The 22734-nt window shown below is 35.2% G+C and overlaps 1 protein-coding gene and 1 long non-coding RNA gene across 4 annotated transcripts in view; one reads left to right on the top strand and one right to left on the bottom strand.

Moving 5' to 3' along the window:
* Positions 1-313: 313 nt before the first annotated feature.
* Positions 314-6120, top strand: LOC149084031 (uncharacterized). Its single transcript, XR_016192939.1, has 3 exons — positions 314-724; positions 1214-1865; positions 6010-6120. It is a non-coding gene; the product is annotated as an uncharacterized LOC149084031 (long non-coding RNA).
* Positions 6025-22734, bottom strand: part of LOC149084030 (terminal uridylyltransferase 4-like) — a 69828-nt gene continuing 53118 nt past the window's right edge. For 2 of the 3 annotated variants that reach the window (XM_089234375.1, XM_089234376.1), the window contains exons 20-24: positions 20330-20395; positions 19685-19856; positions 15784-15831; positions 15571-15662; positions 6025-10958 (exon numbers count right to left, since the gene is read on the bottom strand). In XM_089234375.1, coding sequence (XP_089090501.1) covers positions 10734-10958; positions 15571-15662; positions 15784-15831; positions 19685-19856; positions 20330-20395 — 603 coding nt within the window. In that variant the 3' untranslated portion in view covers positions 6025-10733. The remainder of the gene's footprint in view (positions 10959-15570; positions 15663-15783; positions 15832-19684; positions 19857-20329; positions 20396-22734) is intronic. The other variant, XM_089234377.1, reaches the window with a different exon arrangement.

Raw genomic sequence — 22734 nt, 5'->3', positions numbered from 1 at the left:
GTTTTCCTAGCGAGGCGCATCAGATCAGGGCGGCTATATAAAGTATATGGCTTTGGCATCAGCTACTCTGTCGTCTGCATGCTCCGGTTTGAAGGGAAGGAAAAGAAAACACACAAGAGTGAAGAGAACATTGGCAAAACACGTGGCGCACGACGCATTTGACTCCTCCAGAAGCAGTCGGCTAATCACGTTCGACGTAAAGCGCTGTCGTCAGGCGTATTGCGCTCTGTAGGAAAACAGTCATGCTGCTTTTCTTACTGGTAAGTGGACGGTGTGTCGCGCTGGGCGAATCACGTTGCGCGCGGCACAGGAAACCTGCTCCTAGGGAAAACCCGGCTTAAATGCAATATTTAGAGACCGAACTGTACATTTCACAGGGCTCCAAACAAGACTGTAGCGGGGGAATCGGGTGTCTGATCCCCCGAACGAAATTTCTGGCTACGGGCCTCCTAGAAGTACAAGCCGTAATGTATCACTCCGCCGAGGTTGTGACGTCACAATCCGGGTCCTCCCTAGCGTGGCTATTTTGGATGTTTTTAACGAAGTACGCCACGTGCATTTATCGTCATATTTAATTTAAATTCTTCAAGTTTTTATTTTGCTATTTACTTATTGTTATTGCTTTTTTATTTGTTGTAACACATTAGCGGGAGAAATTTCGTTTAAATAATTGTAAAAAGGAGCCCAGAACTTCGATAATCATCAGAGGACGGGCGAAAAAAAGGTATGTAGCTATTTGTACACAATTCAGTCAATACATCTGAAATGTTTATTTTTTCTTACTTTATTTTGCGTAATTAATTTGAAAGTAGATATGTTCGCTGCTGTTTCGTGTCGGAATTTTATTTCCTCGTACATTGAGAGCAGTTTTTATCCACTTGTTTAATCATGGGAGCACATTTTTCACATCTAATATATGAAATTTTTTTTTAATATTGAGTAAATCACATTTCTCAGGTCTATAATTAATTAAAAATACAAATATTAATGTGCTGTTTTACGTGAAATTTAATGAAGTGATAGGCTACTTTTTAAATAAATAATATAGTTTGCAAATTCAACTTGAATTTTAAACCATTAAATTTAAATGTGAGTCATTTTCCTGTGTAAACATTCTTGCACTATTCAGAATATTTTATAATTCAATAATTTTGTTGCCTATATGCTGAATATTATAAATACTACACCTGTAACGTTTTAAGTTTTCTTTTAGGTGTCTCAGTGCTGCTGTGTTTGCAGCGGTAGGTCAAACTGCAAGGGGAAGCGAAAGACAGAATGGAACCCACGTCGTACTTAGAAAGGAACGGCAAAGTTACCAATTAAAAGAAAGTCACCAGAGGAAAAATAATGAAATCAATGAAAAGCAATTCAAAGAGTGTCATTGCCTCGCTCGATAATATTCTTGTAGCTGAGTCTTCTTATGAGTAGTTCCTAGGAAAAAACTCTTGAGTAATTCATGGTAAAATAAGTGAATTTATCCTTTCTGCATGAATAGTTGGAACTGAGTTTTATGAAAGCTGCCCCGCTATTACTCAGAAATGATATTATGGACATCAATATTTTATTTCACCAATCCAGCTTCATATCGCTTTGTGAGGAATTCAAATAAACTGATACTACCTCATGCATATTACTTCAAGTATTGCTACAAAAAGTAGGTGTCCTAGCGTATGGGACAGAATTCAAACGTGAAACATCTAAACACGAAAAGTGCTGAAGTTGTGAACTTCTTGAAATTGAGAAGTTAGTTGGTTTGATAATGGCCAAAATTTGTGTAATTATTATTTTAAGCTTGGAACATTTTATAAGAAAGCTTTAATTAAAAGTTTGACATCAGTATAATATTCAAAGGTAAAATATTCAAGGTAAGTCTCTAATGATTGTATCAAAATAATATCTAAAGTATCCCTGAATAATTACATAAAAACTAAAAATGATAACTTTAACATTAAATCTTCAATTAAGGGGTCTCGTATCTTTTAACATTGTGGAAAACTATGTTCTAATAGAAATATCGTTAAAAATACTATTTAACCATCGATTTATTCCAAATTTTTTACACATGTTTTTTGATTGTATGTGCTATCCTTATGCTGGTATAAAATTTTACATATCTTAGATACTTAATTTTTTGTGAATTTTAAAAAAAAAACATTTAAAACAGCTCGCATGCGTGATAAAATACCATGAAATCAATGCAATTGATTAAAAATAAAGGGAACTGTTCAATTCATGAAATAAAGCAAAATGTTGAGATTTTATTGACTCAATCTTATTTAAAATTAAATATCTAAAAATTTTTGGAATTTGAAATTTAAGTTTTAAAATTTAATTTTCAATAAGATTGAGTCAATAAAATCTCAACCTTTTGCTTCATTTCATGAATTGAAAAGTTTCCTTTATTAACGTTTCCTTATTTTTAATCAATTTTTATTCAATTGTATTGTTATATTTTATCACGCGCGCAAGCTGTTTTTTATGAATTTTTTTTTTTAATTTACAAAAAATTAAGTATCTAAGATACGTAAAACTTTATACTAGCACAGGATAGCCCATATAATCAAGAACATGTGTAAAAAATTTAGAATACATCAATGGTTAAATAGTATTTTTAATATTTCTATTAGAGTATAGTTTTTGCCATGGTTAAAGTAATGACGCCTCATAAAATAACTCTTTGATTAAAAGAAACGCTTTTGTAAAACAATTGTAATATTGCATTGAATAGTTTATTTTTTAAATTTGGAGTGTTTTAAAAAAAAAGTTTTATGTGCATTTTGAGTAGACATGAAAAAAATGTTTTGCATTTTTCAGGAGATATATTTTTAATTTTGAAACTTAACATGGGATCAATGTTTTTTTTAAATGTTAAATATTCAACTAAAATTCCAAAAATAAAATGTTATTTCTAAGTGTTCACAATTCACCATTTAAAATTAGAAACTAAAATTTATTTTATGGAAATTTTATAAATGAGTGCACACACACAAGAGACTTTTCATAATGTGAAATCCCATCAGGGTTTTGAAATGTGTTTTCGAAGTTCCCTCATAAATTAATACATTTGAACATTTACAAAAATTTTATGTTTAGAGCAGCAACTAATTTCCCTTTGAATTAGAATTGATAATATGAATGTAGCTCAGTGAATAAAAAATATTTTAATGACATTGTTGTTTTATACCTTGCCTGTGTATCCTTTTATTTTAAATACAAATTCTAATGTCATATAAGTCAAATATATACTGCCTGATTTTTCAAAAATGTTTGCTTGGGAGCAAAAAAAAAAACACCTAGAAATACGTATTGGCAGAGAATTTGTGAATCCCTTATTTTTTTAATAATTGTTAAATTACCTCTTTTTATAATTTTATTATTCATTAATTTAACATTTGTGTTTTTCGTATACCATACTAGGTAATAATTGCAATTAAATAATCGTAAATTTTTTGTTCTAATTGCCAAAAAATACATGTTGGAAGTGTGTACGCGGTAGGACCAGGGTTGTTACGTCACGAAAACATGTTTCAGGCTTGTAGTATCTAGGAGGCTTTGGCCTGGCTCCATCCTCGTGAGTCCAAACTATAATATAGCGCATCGTATTTTAATTATGATGATTATATTACGTATTTTAATTGCGATGTACATGTAAATATTATTTATAATGCATTCTAATTAAAATTACGATGCACTATATGTAATCTTTGACGTATCAATAAGTTTTGATTTTGCCGGAGATGCCCGGGTGAATCGCTTACGTTGCTTTTTGCGACAGAGCCTGGGTGCCTCGCGGGTTTCTCCAGTCCAAACTATAAGTTCAATCGGGCACAGCACAGAAACCTATGGCCTCATCCTGCAGTAGGGTCACTAGACTGAGATCTTTGGTGGCCTCCCTTCCCCCCAACCAAATTCTCCAAAATTTCAACCAGATCACATTTTTATGAGGTGTTCGGGTGGGCCTATGCGTTAAGACAGTACTGCATGTTAGCTGGTAGGATTTCTGGCCCACCAGTAAAGAAAATTTCTCACTCGGGGGCACAATGACATATTGCTTTTTTTTTTTTTTGTCAATCATTATGACTCCTGCCACGCAGTTGAATGCTCTTTCTTCGAAGTGGCCCCCCACCATCAGGGGCCTGTGTCAGCAAGAGTACGAGGGGTGCGGTACACTGTAAGAGGCAGCAGCCTAGGCTTCGGTTTGGACCAGTTTAAACACATAACCTGAGGGACATATTTGGCAGTCAGAGCTATTTGTCTTGGTCCGTCCTTCATTTTCAGAAATTTGTTTTGAAAACATTAATAAACATTTAATAACTCTATAATAAATGAAAGAAATAATTCCAGAATTGATGAAAATTCAGAATTACTGAAAGAAATAATTTTTGAAATCAATAATTTTAGAATTATCGAAAAAATAACATATAAATCAATCAGAAATAATTTTGTAATTCCCGATAGAAATTATTTCACAATCAATAAAAGAATAATTGCATAATTATTGAAAGACATTTTTCAAGATATATTGAGAAGGAAAACAATTACAAAATCACTGAAAGTGATTTCAGATTAAAATTAATTTCAGAATTAATTAATGTAATCTGTAATTAATAAAAAAATCAGAATTAGTAAATTATTTCAGAACTAATCAGAATAAATAAAAGTCAATTATTTTTGCCCTCATTTAACTCAAAGCCTCTCATTGGCCCCCCTTCTATTAAGATGTCATTAAATTACATGAGTTAGTAGCCGTGGGTTTCTAAAGAGTTTTAATTTCGCTTGAAGTATTTGAAAGATTAAAGACCCCTGGTTTGGACGTATAAATTTTAAAACATTTTTAACGACAAAAATTCACAAGACACCAACGCTGCCACTCTTTTGAGCCATACCTTGACAAAGATGTTGGGAAAACATAACGGAACAGACAGGCGGTAACACCAGAAACAAGATTGGACATCTATCACAAGGGGAAAAATGTGCATCCCAGGAGCTGTCAAATAAAGACCAATAAAGGATTCAAGTTCTCACTTGTCCAGGAGTACCAGAACGCCCTCTCTCTCCCTCCCCCCCCCCCCCTAGTTTCTACCCATGAAATCTCTTGGAGTAGGTATTTTGGTGTAAACAAAGTTCAACTCTATGTTGGAAATTGACTGCCTGAGCATCTAGTGTTGCACAAGAAGTTAGTGCTGCCATGTGAGTTTCAAATAGGGAGCAAAGTGTAATGATTGAATATTTGTATTGTAGGCAGATCTGGTGCTCCGTGCGCAGGACACGGAAGAGCGCCAAGTTTGCCTTTCGTTCGTTCAAAATTATGAGGAAGGCATGCTAAAATGAGTACTTGCCTCAGGCAACAGTGTCAATTGGTGTTGTATTTAGGCATGATGAAAATGCATTCAGCGCGATAACTTCGAGTGTATGGATGAATTGAATCTGAGTTTCCCTTCATAAACATAGCACGAGGATCCTCCCAGAACAAAGTAGTGGTGGTTCAAAGTGCATACATTGTAAGGACATACTACATCTCTTAAAATGCCTAAAAATTAAAAATTTTTGGTTATAACCCTGACCAAAAAATTATCCATCGCTTGAAAATTCCTAAAATATGACCAATAGCTTAAAAGTGGTATATAAAATATGACAGAGATATCTCGAAAATCAATGCCCAAAATAGGATATCATAAAAATCTGAGCCCTAGTAAACATATGGGATCCTATGAGTTGGCTGAGCTGGGAATGAGAAGAAAAAAAATTCTGAAGAAATGAAAGATGGAACTAAAATTTTGGGGGAAATGCGGGATATATAGCGGGTACACTACTCTACCAAACACCAATTCTGGACATATCGCTATATTGCAAATTACTGCCATTAATGAGATGGGTTGGAAATGAAAGTGCTGTAATCAATGGTCACCTCAAGTTTGTTAGGGAAAATACTTATCCTAAAATATTATTAGGATAATAATATATCTTAAAATATCCTTATTATTATAAAATATCTATATCCTCCCTCAGGTTCAAACCCAGGACCGTGACAGCAACCTTCACGGTGGTAGACAAGCATCTTACCACCACGCCACTCGGGCACAAAATGTTTTTCATGTCAGAAGTGGGTATACTGATGCCACACCTTTGCTCAAAGATGACAGATGAACCAGCCTGGTATTTCAAGGAACTCTAGCTCGGCTTGTACAAGAAGCATGTAGTTAAAGAAATTTCGGATTTAAAGTTAAAGAAAAGTTCGGATTTTAGAAAATTGTGATGCAAAAAAGTTCTGCAATGATTGTTAATAGATGGCACAGCAGATAAGACCAACTAAAAAATGAATCTGGGAACTTTTTTTGTATAGAAATGATGTATATAACGTACATTTATGTCCTCATACGTTCTCATTTTATATAATACATATACTAAATCACATTCAAAACATAAGCCAATAACAATCAGAATCTACGCAAGCGCAACTCTCTCTGCACTTGCAATCTATGCAAGGATAAGAACTCTCTGCGACATCCTATTATTATAACATGAAATAAAAAATCAGTTTTCTAACATGGAAATTTACTTTGAGAAAAAATGTTAATTTACATACAACTTCCTATTGAAATTCATTTTCGACTGAAAAAAAATTAGGCTTCTGAGTACTTGGTAAATTCATCGCCTGGCATTAAAAACATGATACTGGCCATAATATAACCGTCTCAATTGTCACTTTGGAGACAAGAGACAAATGTGCAATGAAATTGAGGCTATGCAATAGTTGCATCACATAATGTATTCAAATATAGAAAAATTTGGAGTGAATTTCAATGGGAACATAATAGTTATGGACGCAAAGCATTGATTCTGTATGATGAAATTTCATAAATGTCAATCAAACGAAACTCTGTTTCAGTGGATTTATTGAGATGGATGAGAGTTATGGTGCTGCAGAATTAAATACAACACAATCTATAAGAAATCCGGAATGAACTTACATTTTAATGGGAAAAAGTTACCGACAGCATCCAGCTTCTTGCATTAAAACATAGATACACGAATAAGGACTTTGATTGGTTTGCTAGGATGGCATGTTGGGACAAGGCTCATTGGAAGCCATCATACCATGCATTTACATGGTGTGATTATGGGAGATATCGTGATGAGGATGCTTTAGCACAGTGGTTCTCAACCTGAAGCCATATGGCCCCTTCACGGTCCTGAGACATCCTGGGAAAGGTGGGCATAAGTGAAAATGAAGAGCAAGAGAGCCATGAGTTTAAGTGAGGCACCACACAGAGCTGTGAAATAGGGGGGGGGGGGGGGGAAATGTGATCACTTTAAGAGTCTGAAAGAGCTGTCCATAGAGCCTGAACCATATTTAATGCATGGAACCTATGTGGGCATGATGTCAAAAGAGACCTACATGATGAGATCTAGTACTGATTTTTGTAAGTATTGAGATATGTAAGCTGTTACTTCCAGCTAAATATCGCCAGAACATCGATTAGCCTGGAAGACCATGACATTAAAATGGCCCTGCCCCAAGAAGGAAGCGCACTGAACTCTAGTCCAGAATAGGATTTTTACTCATAGAAGCTCGAGCAGTCCAGTTATGTTTGAATGCATACAAATTAACGAATACATCTTATAATTGGCTCTGGACTGCTCAAGCTGGCAATACTCTTTGGACAATGGCAGCAGGTGAACTTAGGTAGCTGGGATTGAGATTATTCTGAAGCCATCCTACAAATAAGAGTAAGCAATCATTAGACCGCTTTAAAAGATGTGCAACAGTGCCATTACCTTTCTCTCTAGATGAGTTGTTACATACTCCCTGTCGACCAGAGAAAGAGGATAGAAATTCCTCATAATATGAACTGGGTCATTGTATTGGTTAGCAAATAAGTCCCGAGTAGGTGCAGATCCAAGGTGATATGCCGGGAGGGCGGATTGTGTAAGTTCATTGGATCGTCTCATATTTTAAGAGACAGACAAATTTTCATTTAATTTGGCTCTTGGAAGGGATAACTGCCCCCCTCCCCACTTCTTTCTCTAGATCCATGCTTGGCCCAGTTTTCCAGAGATCAACCTAATGTGTAAAACTTTGTATACTATAAATTTAGTTTTGACTGAATCCAATGAATAGAAAGTGTCTCATTCCTATACCAGGTAGAGAGCCCTTAATAAGATGTGCACAATCAGAAAATATGGTCCGGGGCGGGCTATGGGCAAAAAGGGTTAAGAAATACTCTGCGTTAACATATGGGTGTGATGTTCTACGCCACCAATCCAATAACCATTTACACTTGTTGAGACTTTGGGAAAAAAATGCAAAGAAATACGGGCATAGACGAGAACAGTTTGTGCAATAATATCACACCACTGTGCAGGTTCTCATAGTAATGATGGCCTTAAACAGCTTGTTAATGTAAGTATGTACATACTGTGTGCATGCATGTGTGTGAGAGAGATTGGCTTCTAACAAACACAATTACATTCTAGCTTTTTTTATAGATTGCTTTGTTTAATTCTGCTGCATACCTTCCTCTCTGCATCAAGCGGTTTTATTCCTTACATGCATTAGAATTCAAAATCGTAATAAATGTAACAAGTGTAAAAAATGTAAAATTACTTCCATTCACATAAAGACAAGCACATCAAATAAATCCAAAGAAGTTTCTGAAACTTCAGAAACAAAATAAAAGACATAACAACTACTTCAGTCATATAATAAGCAAGTGTAACAATAGTTATCTCTTTGGTTATTATGCCTTTATATCACAAAAGCTTGTTTATATGTACATTTAACCGCATATTTACAAACAAATATACAATTCCTGTAATGCAAGGGATGTCTTATTTTAATCATGACCATTTCAGAATAAAAAAAAATGAACTGTTTTAAACATTATATTTCTTCTTTTCTCAGATTCTATATTATATGCCTTTAGGTTCTTTTTAACCCTACATAACTAAACATTCGTCTAATAGACTACCTAATAGATCAGTTACTGAGTGACACTGATTTAAGTTTAGTTATCTAGGGTTAAGGAAGCTTTTGCCATTATTTACCTATTTGTTGAGAGTGAGGCAAGTTTTTGCCAACCCATGTCATAACAGCATACCTTCTGATAGGATTAATTATCAACTAAAACAACATTTAAAAACAAATATTCAAAGAAAATTAATGATCTGATGTATTCTAGCACTCCTGAGTGCCGTAATCAAAAGTTATAACTACGATGGTGTAAGTAACAATCTCAAATGTCTACAATTAAATGTCCGTTGCTTTTTACAAATTACCTTTTTCATGGACATCGTCCAGATCATCTGATTGTATAGTGTGGATTGGACTGTCTACTTGAATAGCTGGCGTAGACATTTCTTGGAAAATATAATTAGTCATGGTGATGGGATTGCTGACGTTGATCTCATCACTGGTATGCCCTTAAAAATGTTGATGCAAACCCCTTAGTAGAAATCCAGTAGATATTTAGATTCTATTCTATGTACCATCTGGTCCCATTGAGAATCCTACCCGAATATCAACTGGATCTCTACGAAAAGGTTTACACAGACATTTTCAAGGACATGCTAATGAATAGCGTTAAATCAACACCAGCAATTCTATCATCATGGCTAACTTTATTTTCCACCAGCTGTCAAAGTGGACAACCATATCCAAACTACCCGATTATATGATTGGGACAATGCCCAAGAGTGACGTGATATGAGAAAAGCAATGAACGTTTCATTGTTGTAGAATTTGAGTATTGTCAGTATGTCACCTTGGTTATAACTTCTGATAACGGAACCACAAAGTGCTAAACACATCAGATCACTCATTTTCTTTGATGATCAGAACTTTAAACTTTGTTTTTTTAATTGAAAATTTATTATCATTTTAGACAAAGTGCAACATATAGTTTTATATATCTTTCTGACAAGATGATTGTTCCTGAGCCTCGTATACTTTTCTTCTTCGTTTGACAAAACAGCATATTGTCAGACCTTGAGAAAACTTTGCCATGCTATTCAAATAAATACCATGGCATACTTTCGGGCAGAGTTCTGTTGTTACATGACAGTATGAAGCTCTCGTGCCAAACATGAATAACCAGATGCACCCAGGTTCCTCTTACTTGTGTGATTTCACACATTCCCAAAGGGTGGAGGCAGCTGAAAATATACAGTCTCAACATCTTACAATGTAAACAACACTCTTCCCTGGTAAGCTCTAATGAAATGTTTTAGCTTGCTTGCAAGGATTTAATCATTTCAATACAGCTCAGACCTACCACCAAGAATACAAGTAAAAAAAGGTAACCATTTGAAAACCAACAAAAACAATGGTTCAGGAAAAGTCATCTTTTCAGCCAGTATACTGCTGACATAAGCATAAAAAATTTTGTCTCGCACTATAACACATGTTCCAACAGAAACTATATGGATGAGGAACTGAAGATGGGATGGAACATACCGATATACTGCACAGTTCATTTTTTTTCTTAAATTGTAAAATAGCCCTTACCTAAAAACATCCCTCGTATGTCCTGAAAAAATATATTTCACAACGCTCTTGAAACAGCATTTAGTAGAGCAAATAGGAAAAAAATTGTCATAACCTACTTATTGCTATACGCATAAAACTGGAAAAACTAGAGTTTTAATAAATCCATCCGGTACAAAAATATATATGATCTGTACCAGCACACTGATGCTAAGTTCATCCATTCAGCGTCAGTTCGCAAAAAATACTATGATGTCCAATTATTTGTACGCGAATTTCCACCCCGATATGCCCCTGCAGGGCTTCTCCGTGAACCACGGAAAGCACCTCTGAAAGGTCGACGACCCCTCCTGTTATTGATGTTGTATCTTCCACATTTTTCTTGGAGATGTCCTTGCTTCCCACATAGAGCACATTCAACTAAGTTTACTATGAGACCATCTGACAAGCTCATGGAATCAAAATAATATTCCTGGAAGTATAAAAATTCAGAAGTCTATTATGCATAATCACAGGTAAAAGTGATAATTTTTTTAGCATTTATAAAATTTACCAATGACACTTGGGCATTATGCATAATCACAGGTAAAACTAATAATTTTTTTAGTATTTATCAAATTTACCAACGAATAGACTTCAAATCCGCCGAACACGACCAGACTTTATTAAATCAAAAACTAATAATAACTGATTGTCTCACTGTATGGATGTACTCGCTTGTGGGCCATTTCTTGTCAGAATCATTCTCAATGGCTGCAAATGGTGATTATAATTGAAGTTGTGATTTCGAAATGCTGTAAAGTGAGAACTACTGGTCAGCATAATTTGGAAATTTGCATGATTATTTGAATCTCAGATGATGAAATTTTGTTTGGTGAAGGTTTAAAAAAAACCGAAAATTCCAGTGATACATGGCACTTTACTCATCAAATATAGAAAATTTGCTCGAAAAATGGAAACAATATTTAGCCAAGGCAGTATGAAAATTTTGCAGGCAGATGAAGCCCATTTCGATCGCCAAAGTGCTGTCAATTATGTAAAATTGCAGAATATGGGCAAACAAGAATTTGTTTCCACCGCAACTATTACCTACCACTTCATTCTGCATCTCTGTGTGGTGCAGTATTTTGTCAGCTGTATGTTTCATTCCGGGAGTAAAAAATTGCAGTATTTTTCATTCTGGGAGTAAAAAGCACATGTCCGCTGATTGCTAATTTAGAAACTTTGCCGAATAATAAGCGTTAAATCTCTAGTGTTGCCGAATAACGATTGTTATATCGCCAATGTCACCGAATAACGAGTGTTAAATCACCAATCTCGCCAAATAATAAGTGCTGAATCGCCAAACATCGTGTTGATTCTTCCAAAATTCTCTCCCATTTTGCAACAATTTCATTCTGAGTATAAAAAAATTTAAAACTTATATAGAAAATTTTTAGCCCATTTGAAGAGCGGCTGTTCCAGACAGCAAATATTGCCCTCAGTAAGCAAAAATCATCTTACATAGACTGGTGTGAAAAGTTTTATGACAGCCGCTCTTTCAAACAAGGTGTCAAAAGCCTGAAACACCAAAAACAAAAAACAAGCTGATGAAAAGATGTTTGATAACAAAAGACAGTGCAGTTGTTTTACTCTGAAAAGGGGTGAGGGTTAACGAAAATATTGTTAATTTCGCTGCTCCAATTTATAAATATCTGCTCCGAATACTATATTTTGCTGCTCCAAACCTGCTCTGAATCCTCAATTTGCTGCTCCAAAACTGCTCTGAATCCTGAATTTTGCTGCTCCGAAATGGACTTTGTCATTCCCACCCCTGTGAAAGGGACACAGGACCCATGAAGGTGGAGAAACGACAAAAATGTAGCATATATTTAAAAATTCATTAAAAATAGCTGATTTACTCAATTTCGGCAAGGGACACATACCAGACAAATTTCATGGAAATTGGAAATATAGTTCACGGCACAAAATACACCAGGCTTCATTCCAAGGGCTACCAATATTCTCAACCAGCCATGAGGACTGTCATTGAAGGCCACCACAGCTTCATAAGTAGCAGTTTCTGATACCAACAGACTGACACTGGAGATTTTAGGACAAAATTTCCAAATCACTGAGTTGAAAGATTCATAAGGGTTTTGAGTTTTGCCTTTCAGACATTTCTTCAGAAGCTGTGGGGCTGAAAAGGTTTCTGAAAAGCTTTTTCACTTCATCCATCACAGGGAAGGCACTAAATTTAAATGTCTCTGAATTGTTTTCCTTTAGCTTCAGAGACTTTATATTTGAACCAGGAATTTTCACCATCAGGACAAAACATGTGTAAGAGCTCCTCATCGGTTGACCGGTAATGACAGTATATTGCCCAAATTACCTTTCTTATTCCTTGCAATGAACCGGTATTATCTATTATTGCCTTTCCATAAAAATCAGTAAGTTTATTAATTAATTGTTCAGTAAGTGTCTTAATTAATTGTTCAGTGAGTCGTCCTTTACCACCCACCGGTTTGTTGTCAGATAGTTTTCTCCCAGACTCTCTTTCTTCAAGTTTCGTAACCAGGTTACCATCTTTTTTTCAAATCACAGATGCATTCTATTTTTCCACCGGCATGTCATATGCAGTTGGGAGCATGATATTTCCACCACTTTTCAAAATTTTCAACAGATGTTCCCCTTTATATGAATTACAAATTTTACAGAATGAGGAGCACACATCTACATCAATTACTTTACCGGTGTCCAAAACAATAACACTACACACACCAATTAAAGATGAGTGGCTACTTTTTTTCCAGGTACCATCGCCACTCACTGTAATACCACTGGGATATGTTGACATATTTTTCTCCTCTTCAGCTGCTCTTTTCATGCAGTCCTCTGCTACACCTTTTACCGTATTTCTTATAGTCAAAACATGTTTGTCATAGGACCAGTCTCTAAGGATATTATCCTTAATACCATAGGGAATATCCTAATAGGATATCAGTGGAGGCATGTTCATCACCGAGCAAAATGTTTTTAGAGGTTAACCTGATCAATGCACCTCATAGCATATATAGATCACTTATTTATATCTGATATTTTGGCCTGCGGACCAGACAGCTTAGAATTTCTGCAAGTTTTCTTTATTGAACAATTTTGACACCGGAATAAAAATTTTGAAGGAAGTCCAATTCTGAAACTTTCTTCAACACTTACTGGACCACTACACTTCTTACAGGATAAAAATTTTTCAATGGTATACACAAGAATTTTTAAATAAATTGGTCTATAACTGGATAGCTCATTTTTTTCCCCGATATATTCAGGGGATGTTTGAGGATTTGATTGTTGAGGGAGTTTGAGGATTCAGCTTCAGTTTTTTAACTGAAGCAGTAGGGTTTCTGAAATCACCGGAAATGTGGAATCTAATGAATAACAATTCCCACAGAATTTTCGTTTTCTAGGACGTTGACCAGACAAATGAGGACTGGACATTTTCGAAACACAAATGATAAGATGATCACAAAATAAAAATAATTTCACTGGTTATCTTTCACACAATATCAAAAATGACGCTGGTGAAGAGACAATCACAAAAAATAATTTCACACAGGTAAACTTGATTCATGGATAAGGACACACACACAACGAATATTAAAATTTAACACAGATGAAGGGGCTATCACAGAATAAACTATGCACAGGTTAAACAAATAATCACGAGGAAAAAAATCACCACAAAAAAAAGTCTTATCGGAAGAGCGAAGCTGATCTGAATAAAACAGAAAAAACACACCACTCAATACGAAAGAGAACAAAAAAAGAAGTGTGGGAAACATTCAAGTATCTTAGTAGTAGTTGTTGTTTTCTTTCTTCTAAAAAGACAGATAAATCCAAAAGGGGGATTTTTATCAGCTAACAAACATTTTGTATCAGACTCTGAGGGGGGCGTGGTCGCTAATCATGGTCCCTTTAAACTATGGCTGTTACACTGTTTCACATTATTAATAAAATCTTGAGTTCTAATTGATGTACAGAAAAAATATTGGTATCAAAACATTAAAAATATATATATATTTCTTTAAAGAAATAAAAACTAATGAAGTTTTTGAAGGTTCAAAAGTCCTGTGTCCCCTTAACCTCAATAAGTTTCAGGTACAGTGGTCGGATTTTAAACTTGGCTGACTTGAAAACACGCATATCACACTACATCCACAGCATTACCACACTGACACACTCAGATCTGTTGTGGAACATGCAGTTTTGCACTTCCAACTCGTAGCAGAACACAGCGGATAGTATATTGAACATTTCCTGTGGAAGTCATAGGTGCTTGTTTCATGAACCTCATTTTCATGATGTTTCCATGAGTTATGAAATCATGCCATGTTAATTAAACTGTCATAGCTGACTATTGTTTCCTTTATGCAAGCAAGTTTCCCAATGTTTTGAGGAACACAGCACCATCTATTAGTACATTTTAAAGTTTCTCCCTCTCCCCTTCGCTAAATAAAATTCAACTGCTTTTGGAGTATTCACACAAATTTTAAAGTCATTCTGACCAGTACCATTTTGAAATCCCAACTTTAATTATAATCATCCCCATACAAGAGCTTATGTACTTTTTTTGAAGACCAATTAAGGAAAGACACGGATGAAATTTATAAAATTTTGACTGGTGCAGAAGTCTTTTCTTTCTGCATCATTCATCATTAATTTATTATTACTATAATAATTGCACCTAGCTCCATGTGTGATTTTATATTTTAAAGTAATAAAATAGCATAAAATTTTTGAAATGGCGAAATCGGCCTGTTGGCAAGAGTTGTGCACCTGCACCCATGTCTTAAGGCCACTACACACTCACCTCATACCATTGATATGGTAAATTCTGACTTGTGGAAATTCTGTCGTGTGTAAATGCTATTTATACATCACAGAATCTCCACAAATCAGAATTCACTGTGTCACATCAGAATAGTGTGTAGTGGCCTTTACAGCAATGAACTAGGATTGGGCATGAATGCTGTTGTATGAAAGAAAGAAATTTGTATATGGTTTTTGCAGAAACTGCACACTCAAAATGAATAAGAAAAGTTTCTCACCTGAAAATTTTGGCAACCAGTGGGCAAAGATTTCAGTGGTGTGCCGAACAATTTTCTTGCTCGCACAAATGCTTTATAGGTCCTGGCACTCACTAGAAAAATGCAGCAATTAAAATCAGTTTTGAGTGCTCCAATTCATACAAGTTGTGAAATTCCACATAACTGATAAAATACTAGCAACAGACTGAACACAAAAAAAATAGATTATCTTACTTTGTTCTGACATGACTGAACCAAGGTTTTTGATTGAAATGAATGGGTCTGGAAGTATAAAATATGATTTATGTAATGAACATTGCTCAATTTAAATTAAAGGAGAAATTGAGTGAAAAGCTATAGCATTAAATATATTGCTGGCATTCAAGCAGAACTCACGAAGTCCAGTTTTGAGATTTTGTCAATTTTAACTTTTGAGTCATTATGAAAAATAATAAAAATTATTTTAAAAAGATTTCTAATTCCTACAGTAGATTTACTGATAACTGGTTTGCAATTCACATAGCTGTTCATATCATGAAATAATTAATTGGAACTTTCAATAAACTGCAGTAGTTCATCAAAACGTTCAGTGCACTTAGTGACTTTTGCTTGAACACTGGTGATATATGCTACCAGATAAATCTGGTTATTACGCATAACAACCAACCATTTCGGCAAATTCAAAATTTTTTGTAAATTTATTACATTTACAGTCCCCCCCCCCCCCGTATTCGCGGGGGTTACACTCCAGAGATGACCGCGAATATGGAAATCTGCGAATAACCGAAACCATAGGTGTTTTTTGTATATCTTTTTTAGTAAACATCATGAGAGAGAGCAGGGTGACACAGAGGTAGAAAGGAATGTCAAAAAGGGGCAGCGATTGTTGGCGATATTTTCTGAAAGAACATTGTGATTTATGTTTGCCGTTTTTTCTTCTTCACATCATCAAGTATGTTGACAAGGCTTCCTCTACTAATTTTCTGCATGTGAAGAACGTAAAATAGAGGGATCTATGTTATGAAAATAATCTATTGCTGATTTGAGCTTGTGAAGCCCTTCCGCTATGTAACTTTTGGTTGAACATGTCTTCTACTTCTCTATCTTGATCTTCATCTCGTACAGCTTCAGTTTCAGGACCAGTTAGCTGCATTAATTCCTCCTCGGTCAATCCAGTATCAAAAGAATTTTGAATAGCATGTATTCACTCTCAAGGTACCTCCTGACTTCCGGAACGAAACACCGTTTAAACCAATCCAGGAAAAGTGTTTTCATAGTCCAAGCCTTTTTATTGTTCATCCAAAATACTGGGAGCTCTGGCTTATCCTTCCCTTCAATGCTCATGGATTCGCAGATTTGAAAATGATGGTGGGCTTTATCATGTACCCATGTGCATTTGCGCAAAACAACATAGTAAGTCTATCTCTACTTGCCTTAAAACCAGGAGCTCGCTTTTTTCTCTTGCTTAACTTCTTTGCGGCGTTTCCTTCCAAAATAATGTAGTTTCGTTAGCGTTAAACACCTGCTGATGTGCATAACTCTTCTCTTCAATAATTTTTTACAAAGTCTTCAGAAATTTCCTAGCTGCCTCCTGGTCGGCAGAGGCTTGATCGCCAGTAATTTTTGTATTGCGTGATCCGAATTGTTTCTTAAACCTATGAAACAACCTTTACTTGTATAAAATTCTGATGAAATAGACGTTTCACCAGCCTTTTCCTTATAGAGAGTAAAAATTTTCGCCTTTTCTGTTATAATATTACAATCAATTGGAATACCTTTTTGTATCAGTCTTGTACCCACAAAAAACTGCATTTTCTTTACGAGAAACACATGGATCCCGTAGGCGCTGCAAAGTTTTGACTGCCACGGGTGCAGCTATAGCCATGGCTGAACGAATTTCAGATTCCTTTTTCTTGATGTATTTCACCGTAGATTCATTGATTCCATAATGGTGGACCACAGCAGGTATTGACTTACTTTTACCAAGCATAGTTTTCGTCAATATATACAATTTTTCTTATCAAGTTTTCACTTTTATTAGTCTTTTCAACGCATTATCAGTAGCCTTAGAAGAATGATCCATCCTAAACAAACACAGCTCAAATTTTGTAAACAAAACACGTGAATGACGATTGCTGAGTGTTGTCAAAAAAAAAAAAAAAATTCCAATAAAGGAAAAAAAACCACGAACACGGGGGGGGGGGGGGGGCAACTGTACAGTGATTATATATAATACAAAGGTTTAACATCTGGCTGGTGCAAAGATGTATTTTAGAAAAGAGAGAAAATTCAACTGCCTTTGTGGGGAATTGAACACGGAGGGTCGGACCTAACTCTGGTCAAAGCTTGCACTGTCAGCAATTATGAGCTATGGCCTGAGTTAGGTCACCCATGTACGGTCCCGTTTAGTGCAACAACAGGAAAACAACTGGTTGCCTTTGTAGTCTAGTGGTAGGGCATTCACCTGGAAAGTGTGAGGATGTAGGCTCGATTCCCTAATTTAAATTTTAAATTTTCTCTTTCCTAAAATACATTTTCAAATCAGCCAACTGTAAAGAACCTCCGTATGGATAGCAGAGAGTGACATCATCCACGGATTATGTATAATACCCAGCTCATGCTTGTAAATATGATAAATTGTCAATGACTTATTTAAATTTACCAGACATTTTGCTCAAACTCTAGTCTAAGATGATGGGTTTGATCGGTGATATTGGCTTTGAAAATGTTGATAAATGTGAAGAAAGCTAACATTACACAATGCTGATAGTAATTTATATGTTTATATCCTCATAACACTCATCTTCATTTAATTAAATTTTTGTGACAAAATATGTGTAGCTCGCCCATTACGTATAGGAAATATCGCTAAGTGGTTGAATCAAAGTAATATTTCCACATGATTTCTTCCAATCAAACTGGATTCTACTCTTCCAATCTAATGAATTCTACTTTAGTCAGGAATTATGCATAATCACTGGTAAAAGTGATGAATGTAGGGAAATTTATCAAGCTTACCAAGACAATTGGTGATTACACATAATTGGCAGTTATTATGCATAATTAGTGATTTATCACATTTATCGTAACATACATAAGTTGGTTATGAGACAAGTCATAAGTTTTGCAATATTTGCTTATGAGCAGTTAATGGTTTGTACAGCATACTCCTGCATTTTCCAACATTCCAAACAGCGAGAGAGATGAGCATGGCAAAGAATACGAGTAAAGATCTGACTGTGCATACTGCATAATAAGGTGAATGACTAAAATATTACAAAACTTTTGACTCATTCTAATGTATTGAATAGATAGAATGAGTGGAAATATTCACAACATACTTCAGAACTGGAAAAATAAATCTGTTGGTGGATATGGCCAGGCTAGGTAAAAATTTTGATGGGCATATATTTTTTTCAACCACATGACTTGCACTGACATATAATAATATGTGACAGAATCAGTACTTTTATAAGTTACAATGCCTAAACAGGCATTGGATATTTTCAAGTAAATTTTTGGAGATTTGTTCAACCCTGCCCTACATATATCATTTACAAGAGAATCTAATCAAAGTAGCTCCTTGTTATATTGAGCATGCTGGGAGACAAAATCTTGGTATATTGAAAGAATATACCAAGATTTTGCTCAATATAACAAGGAGTTACTTTGATTAGATTCTCTTGTAAATGATATATGTAGGGCAGGGTTGAACAAATCTCCAAAAATTTACTTGAAAATATCCAATGCCTGTTTGGACATTGTAACTTATAATAATACATGATTGAATCAGTACTTTTATAAAGAAAGAAATAAAAATGTGCCTGATGACTTCCATCCCAGTTTTAATGTTAAATTTTCAACAGTAAAGAGAAGAAAAGTGTAATATTTAGACAACCATCACGCAAAGATTAGAAAAGGTGAAAAATCTGAATGCAGGTTATATAACAAGCCATGTGTGTAATGAGGGGCTACTGTAGCTTGCTTGTGTCATTAACCGTAAATTTAATATAATTTTTCAGATTTGATGTAGCTCTTCATCCATTTTTTCTGCAATTTTGAGAAAATATTTAAAAAAATAATTACAATTTATTTACAGTGACGTGCAAAACAAACTTTTGGGAATAAAATTTACCTTCTATACTGAACATTCGAGCTCTTCTAAAAGATGAAGTCTTTGGTATGATGTTGCCATGTCGAATGGATATGACATGATCAATATCAATATCCATTATATAATATTTTAGCATATCCAGCCACAGCTCAGCAAGAGATGCTTTATTCCTTTTGCTGTTCCATATTCTTTGCTGAAACCAAGCATCAAATATAATACATTCAAAGAAAAAGGTCGGAAAAATTAGGATGAATAGGCATTCAAATTTTTTCAATTTTTAAATTGCATGCACAGAAAAAGAAGGGAGAATGCATTATGTGGCAAAAAGCAAACAAGTATACAGAGAATGATTGAAACACATATACTGAAATCCTTATTTCAAAAAGAATGTGAATTTTCGTTCACCCCACCAAATGTTTGCCAATATACATCTAGATGCATGCATGATTCACACATCAAAATTCAATTTTACTTCTAATTTTGTTGAAGAGTGAGAACACTCTTTTAATTTTTAGATAAGAATTGTTTTTAATTAATTAATAATAATGTAACTAATTTTTTCAAAATTAATTTTCGGATAACATTGATCCTGCTGATAAAATGGACTTGAGAAAATGACATACAAATAATGATACAAGTTTGAAAAATGAATGAGAATTCACTCACTATGATGCCAATGTCACTTAAAAAAGCCACATTACAGCCTTCTATGAATTTTTCTTCTATGGTGAGCTGCAGATAAAAAAAAAATCAATAAAGTAATTGCATTGACGTAACAAATCACTTACATCAAATTACTATTGACTATTAAAAGACTAAGATAAACTACATTTATATTAATTCCTTTTCAGTGTAGGTGGACAATAATTTAACCATTTTTATCAAATCACTCATTTTTACGTGCGAAGACAAATTAGACTGGGACTGAGAGTTTATTGGTAATTTAAGCATAGCATTTTACTTTTTTCTCTAAATATTTTTTGCCAACAGGCATTTTGTATCACAAAAAGCCGAAGATTACTAGAAATAATTTAGATATCAACATCTCCTACATAAAGCTCACGCAAAGCACCTACGAGTCTAAAAGGCTTCCAACATCCATAGAGAGGTTGATGGGCTTTTTCTCTTGGTGGGGGAGCTTCCTAAAGCAGCAGCGTATTCTGCTGCCATCTTGTCACTGTTTCTGTTGCACCTCCATATCAGGAAAGCTTTGGATAGGGAACAATTGTGTACCAAACTCATAATACACCTGAACATCTTTTGGTACAAGACAGTCCTGGGACACTGTGGCCGTGGATAATATGTTCATTGATTTTTTTCTGATGAAGATGTTAACAGAAAGTTTCAAAACTAACTACTTACTATAGGAAATACTCTAATTGTAGTGAATAACAAAAATCAATTTAATCATAGTGTTGTTCCATTGTCATTGGCAATTATAAAAATAGTTATTTACATAACCAGTGTTTCATTTTTGCGTGAATATATAATTAAAGAGTTTGGCCAAACAATGGTCTATGTCATTTTTAGAAGAAATTCAATGAAAGTTATTGCTGAGGATTTTTTTTTTTTGCACCTGAAAGTAATATAGATCACTGAGAAGATAATCTGGGAAGGTAACTGAAGAAAACAATGAACACAATAGTGATATAGACCTTTCCAATTATAGAACCTATAATTGCAGCTCTGTATAGTAACATAGAAATGGCATATGTTGGTTTCGGCAGGAACTAACTTGGGAAATGTGTGACAGAAGTTATATAGGACATTATTTAGTTGAAAAACCAATTTTGCAAAAATGTAAAGTAGACTTATTCGGCTAAACTCTTCAATTATTCATTCCATTTTATAATTCATCTGTTGTGGCTATTTTTCAATCAGCTCTCATTAATGGATGAAATATTCAGAGCCGTTTTAACAGCACCATTGACCCCTGGGCAAAGTGATATTTTGGGGGTTTTTAATTAGCTGAAAGTATACCTGCTTATAGATTTTTACGCTTTCTCTTGAGAAACATAGCACCAAATCTCATTATCACAAGAACCTTTATTCACTTGAGCACCCCACCCCTAGACCATCCCCAGGTGAGCCCATGCATTGTGTCCCGGGTAATGGTACTAGAAATAATCTACTCTATAATATAAAATCACAAACTCGAAAAGGGCCTGTTTCTAAGCAACCAAAATTAGTGACGATTTTATGTTACAGAAATGGGTGACGGAAATCTGTTACGTTTTTGTGTTACGGAAGTCGGTTACGATTTTGGGTCAAGTATTCATTTAACTCTTGCATATATCGGGACCCATTTGACCCATCGAGACCATGTTATGTGCATGTACCGAGAGGCTCCCACATCCTACAGCAGGGCTCTTGGCTGGAATTTAGATGGCGAGCCCCCAAACCAGCTTTTCAGGGGCCCCTCTGTGGTTAATTTATAGTGTGAAAAATCAAAAAGTGATAAGAATCGTTCCGGCCCCCGTCAGCTCTGCCCTTGTGGGGGGGTCATACCGAGAGGTATGTATATGTATAATATACATATAACACCAGTGCTCCCAACACACAGGGTCCGGGTACCCGGTGGGGGGGATTGCACGTATACCTTAATGGGGAAGTTAAAAGTTTTCATTTCCAGGGGCTCTTGATATGGATCTCATTGCTTTCTTGCTGCTTTAACGTTGAGAAATTTGCGATAGTGGAAGCAAAAGATATATCCAGTCTGCCCCCCCCCCCCCAGCCGCTGTGGTGGTCGAGTGGTTATAGTGACGGACTCGCGATGCGAGGATCCGGGTTCAAACCTCACAGTGGTGGTCAGCTGAAGTTGGTTTTCTGTGCTTCCCAACTTCAAGACACGAATGCGAGCCGATCTCCCCGTTAAAAAGTCTTGCCACAGAGATCAACAGGCCTACAACGTTACAAATATTCAATCATTACACTTCACTCACAATTTGAAGTATAGATGGCAGCACTGAAATATCATACAAACACTAGCTACACACTCACTTTGTTCCAGACTCTGCCACGAAGCTGTGCTGGAAGAGATCTCGGCAACGGGATAAGTCCGGTGGCAGAGA

Source organism: Pholcus phalangioides, unplaced genomic scaffold (genome assembly GCF_987345545.1).
Source record: "Pholcus phalangioides strain wild (caught in Gottingen) unplaced genomic scaffold, Ppha-v1.0 ptg000008l_1, whole genome shotgun sequence".
Taxonomy (NCBI): domain Eukaryota; kingdom Metazoa; phylum Arthropoda; class Arachnida; order Araneae; family Pholcidae; genus Pholcus; species Pholcus phalangioides.
This window is presented reverse-complemented; position numbering and strand designations above follow the sequence as displayed.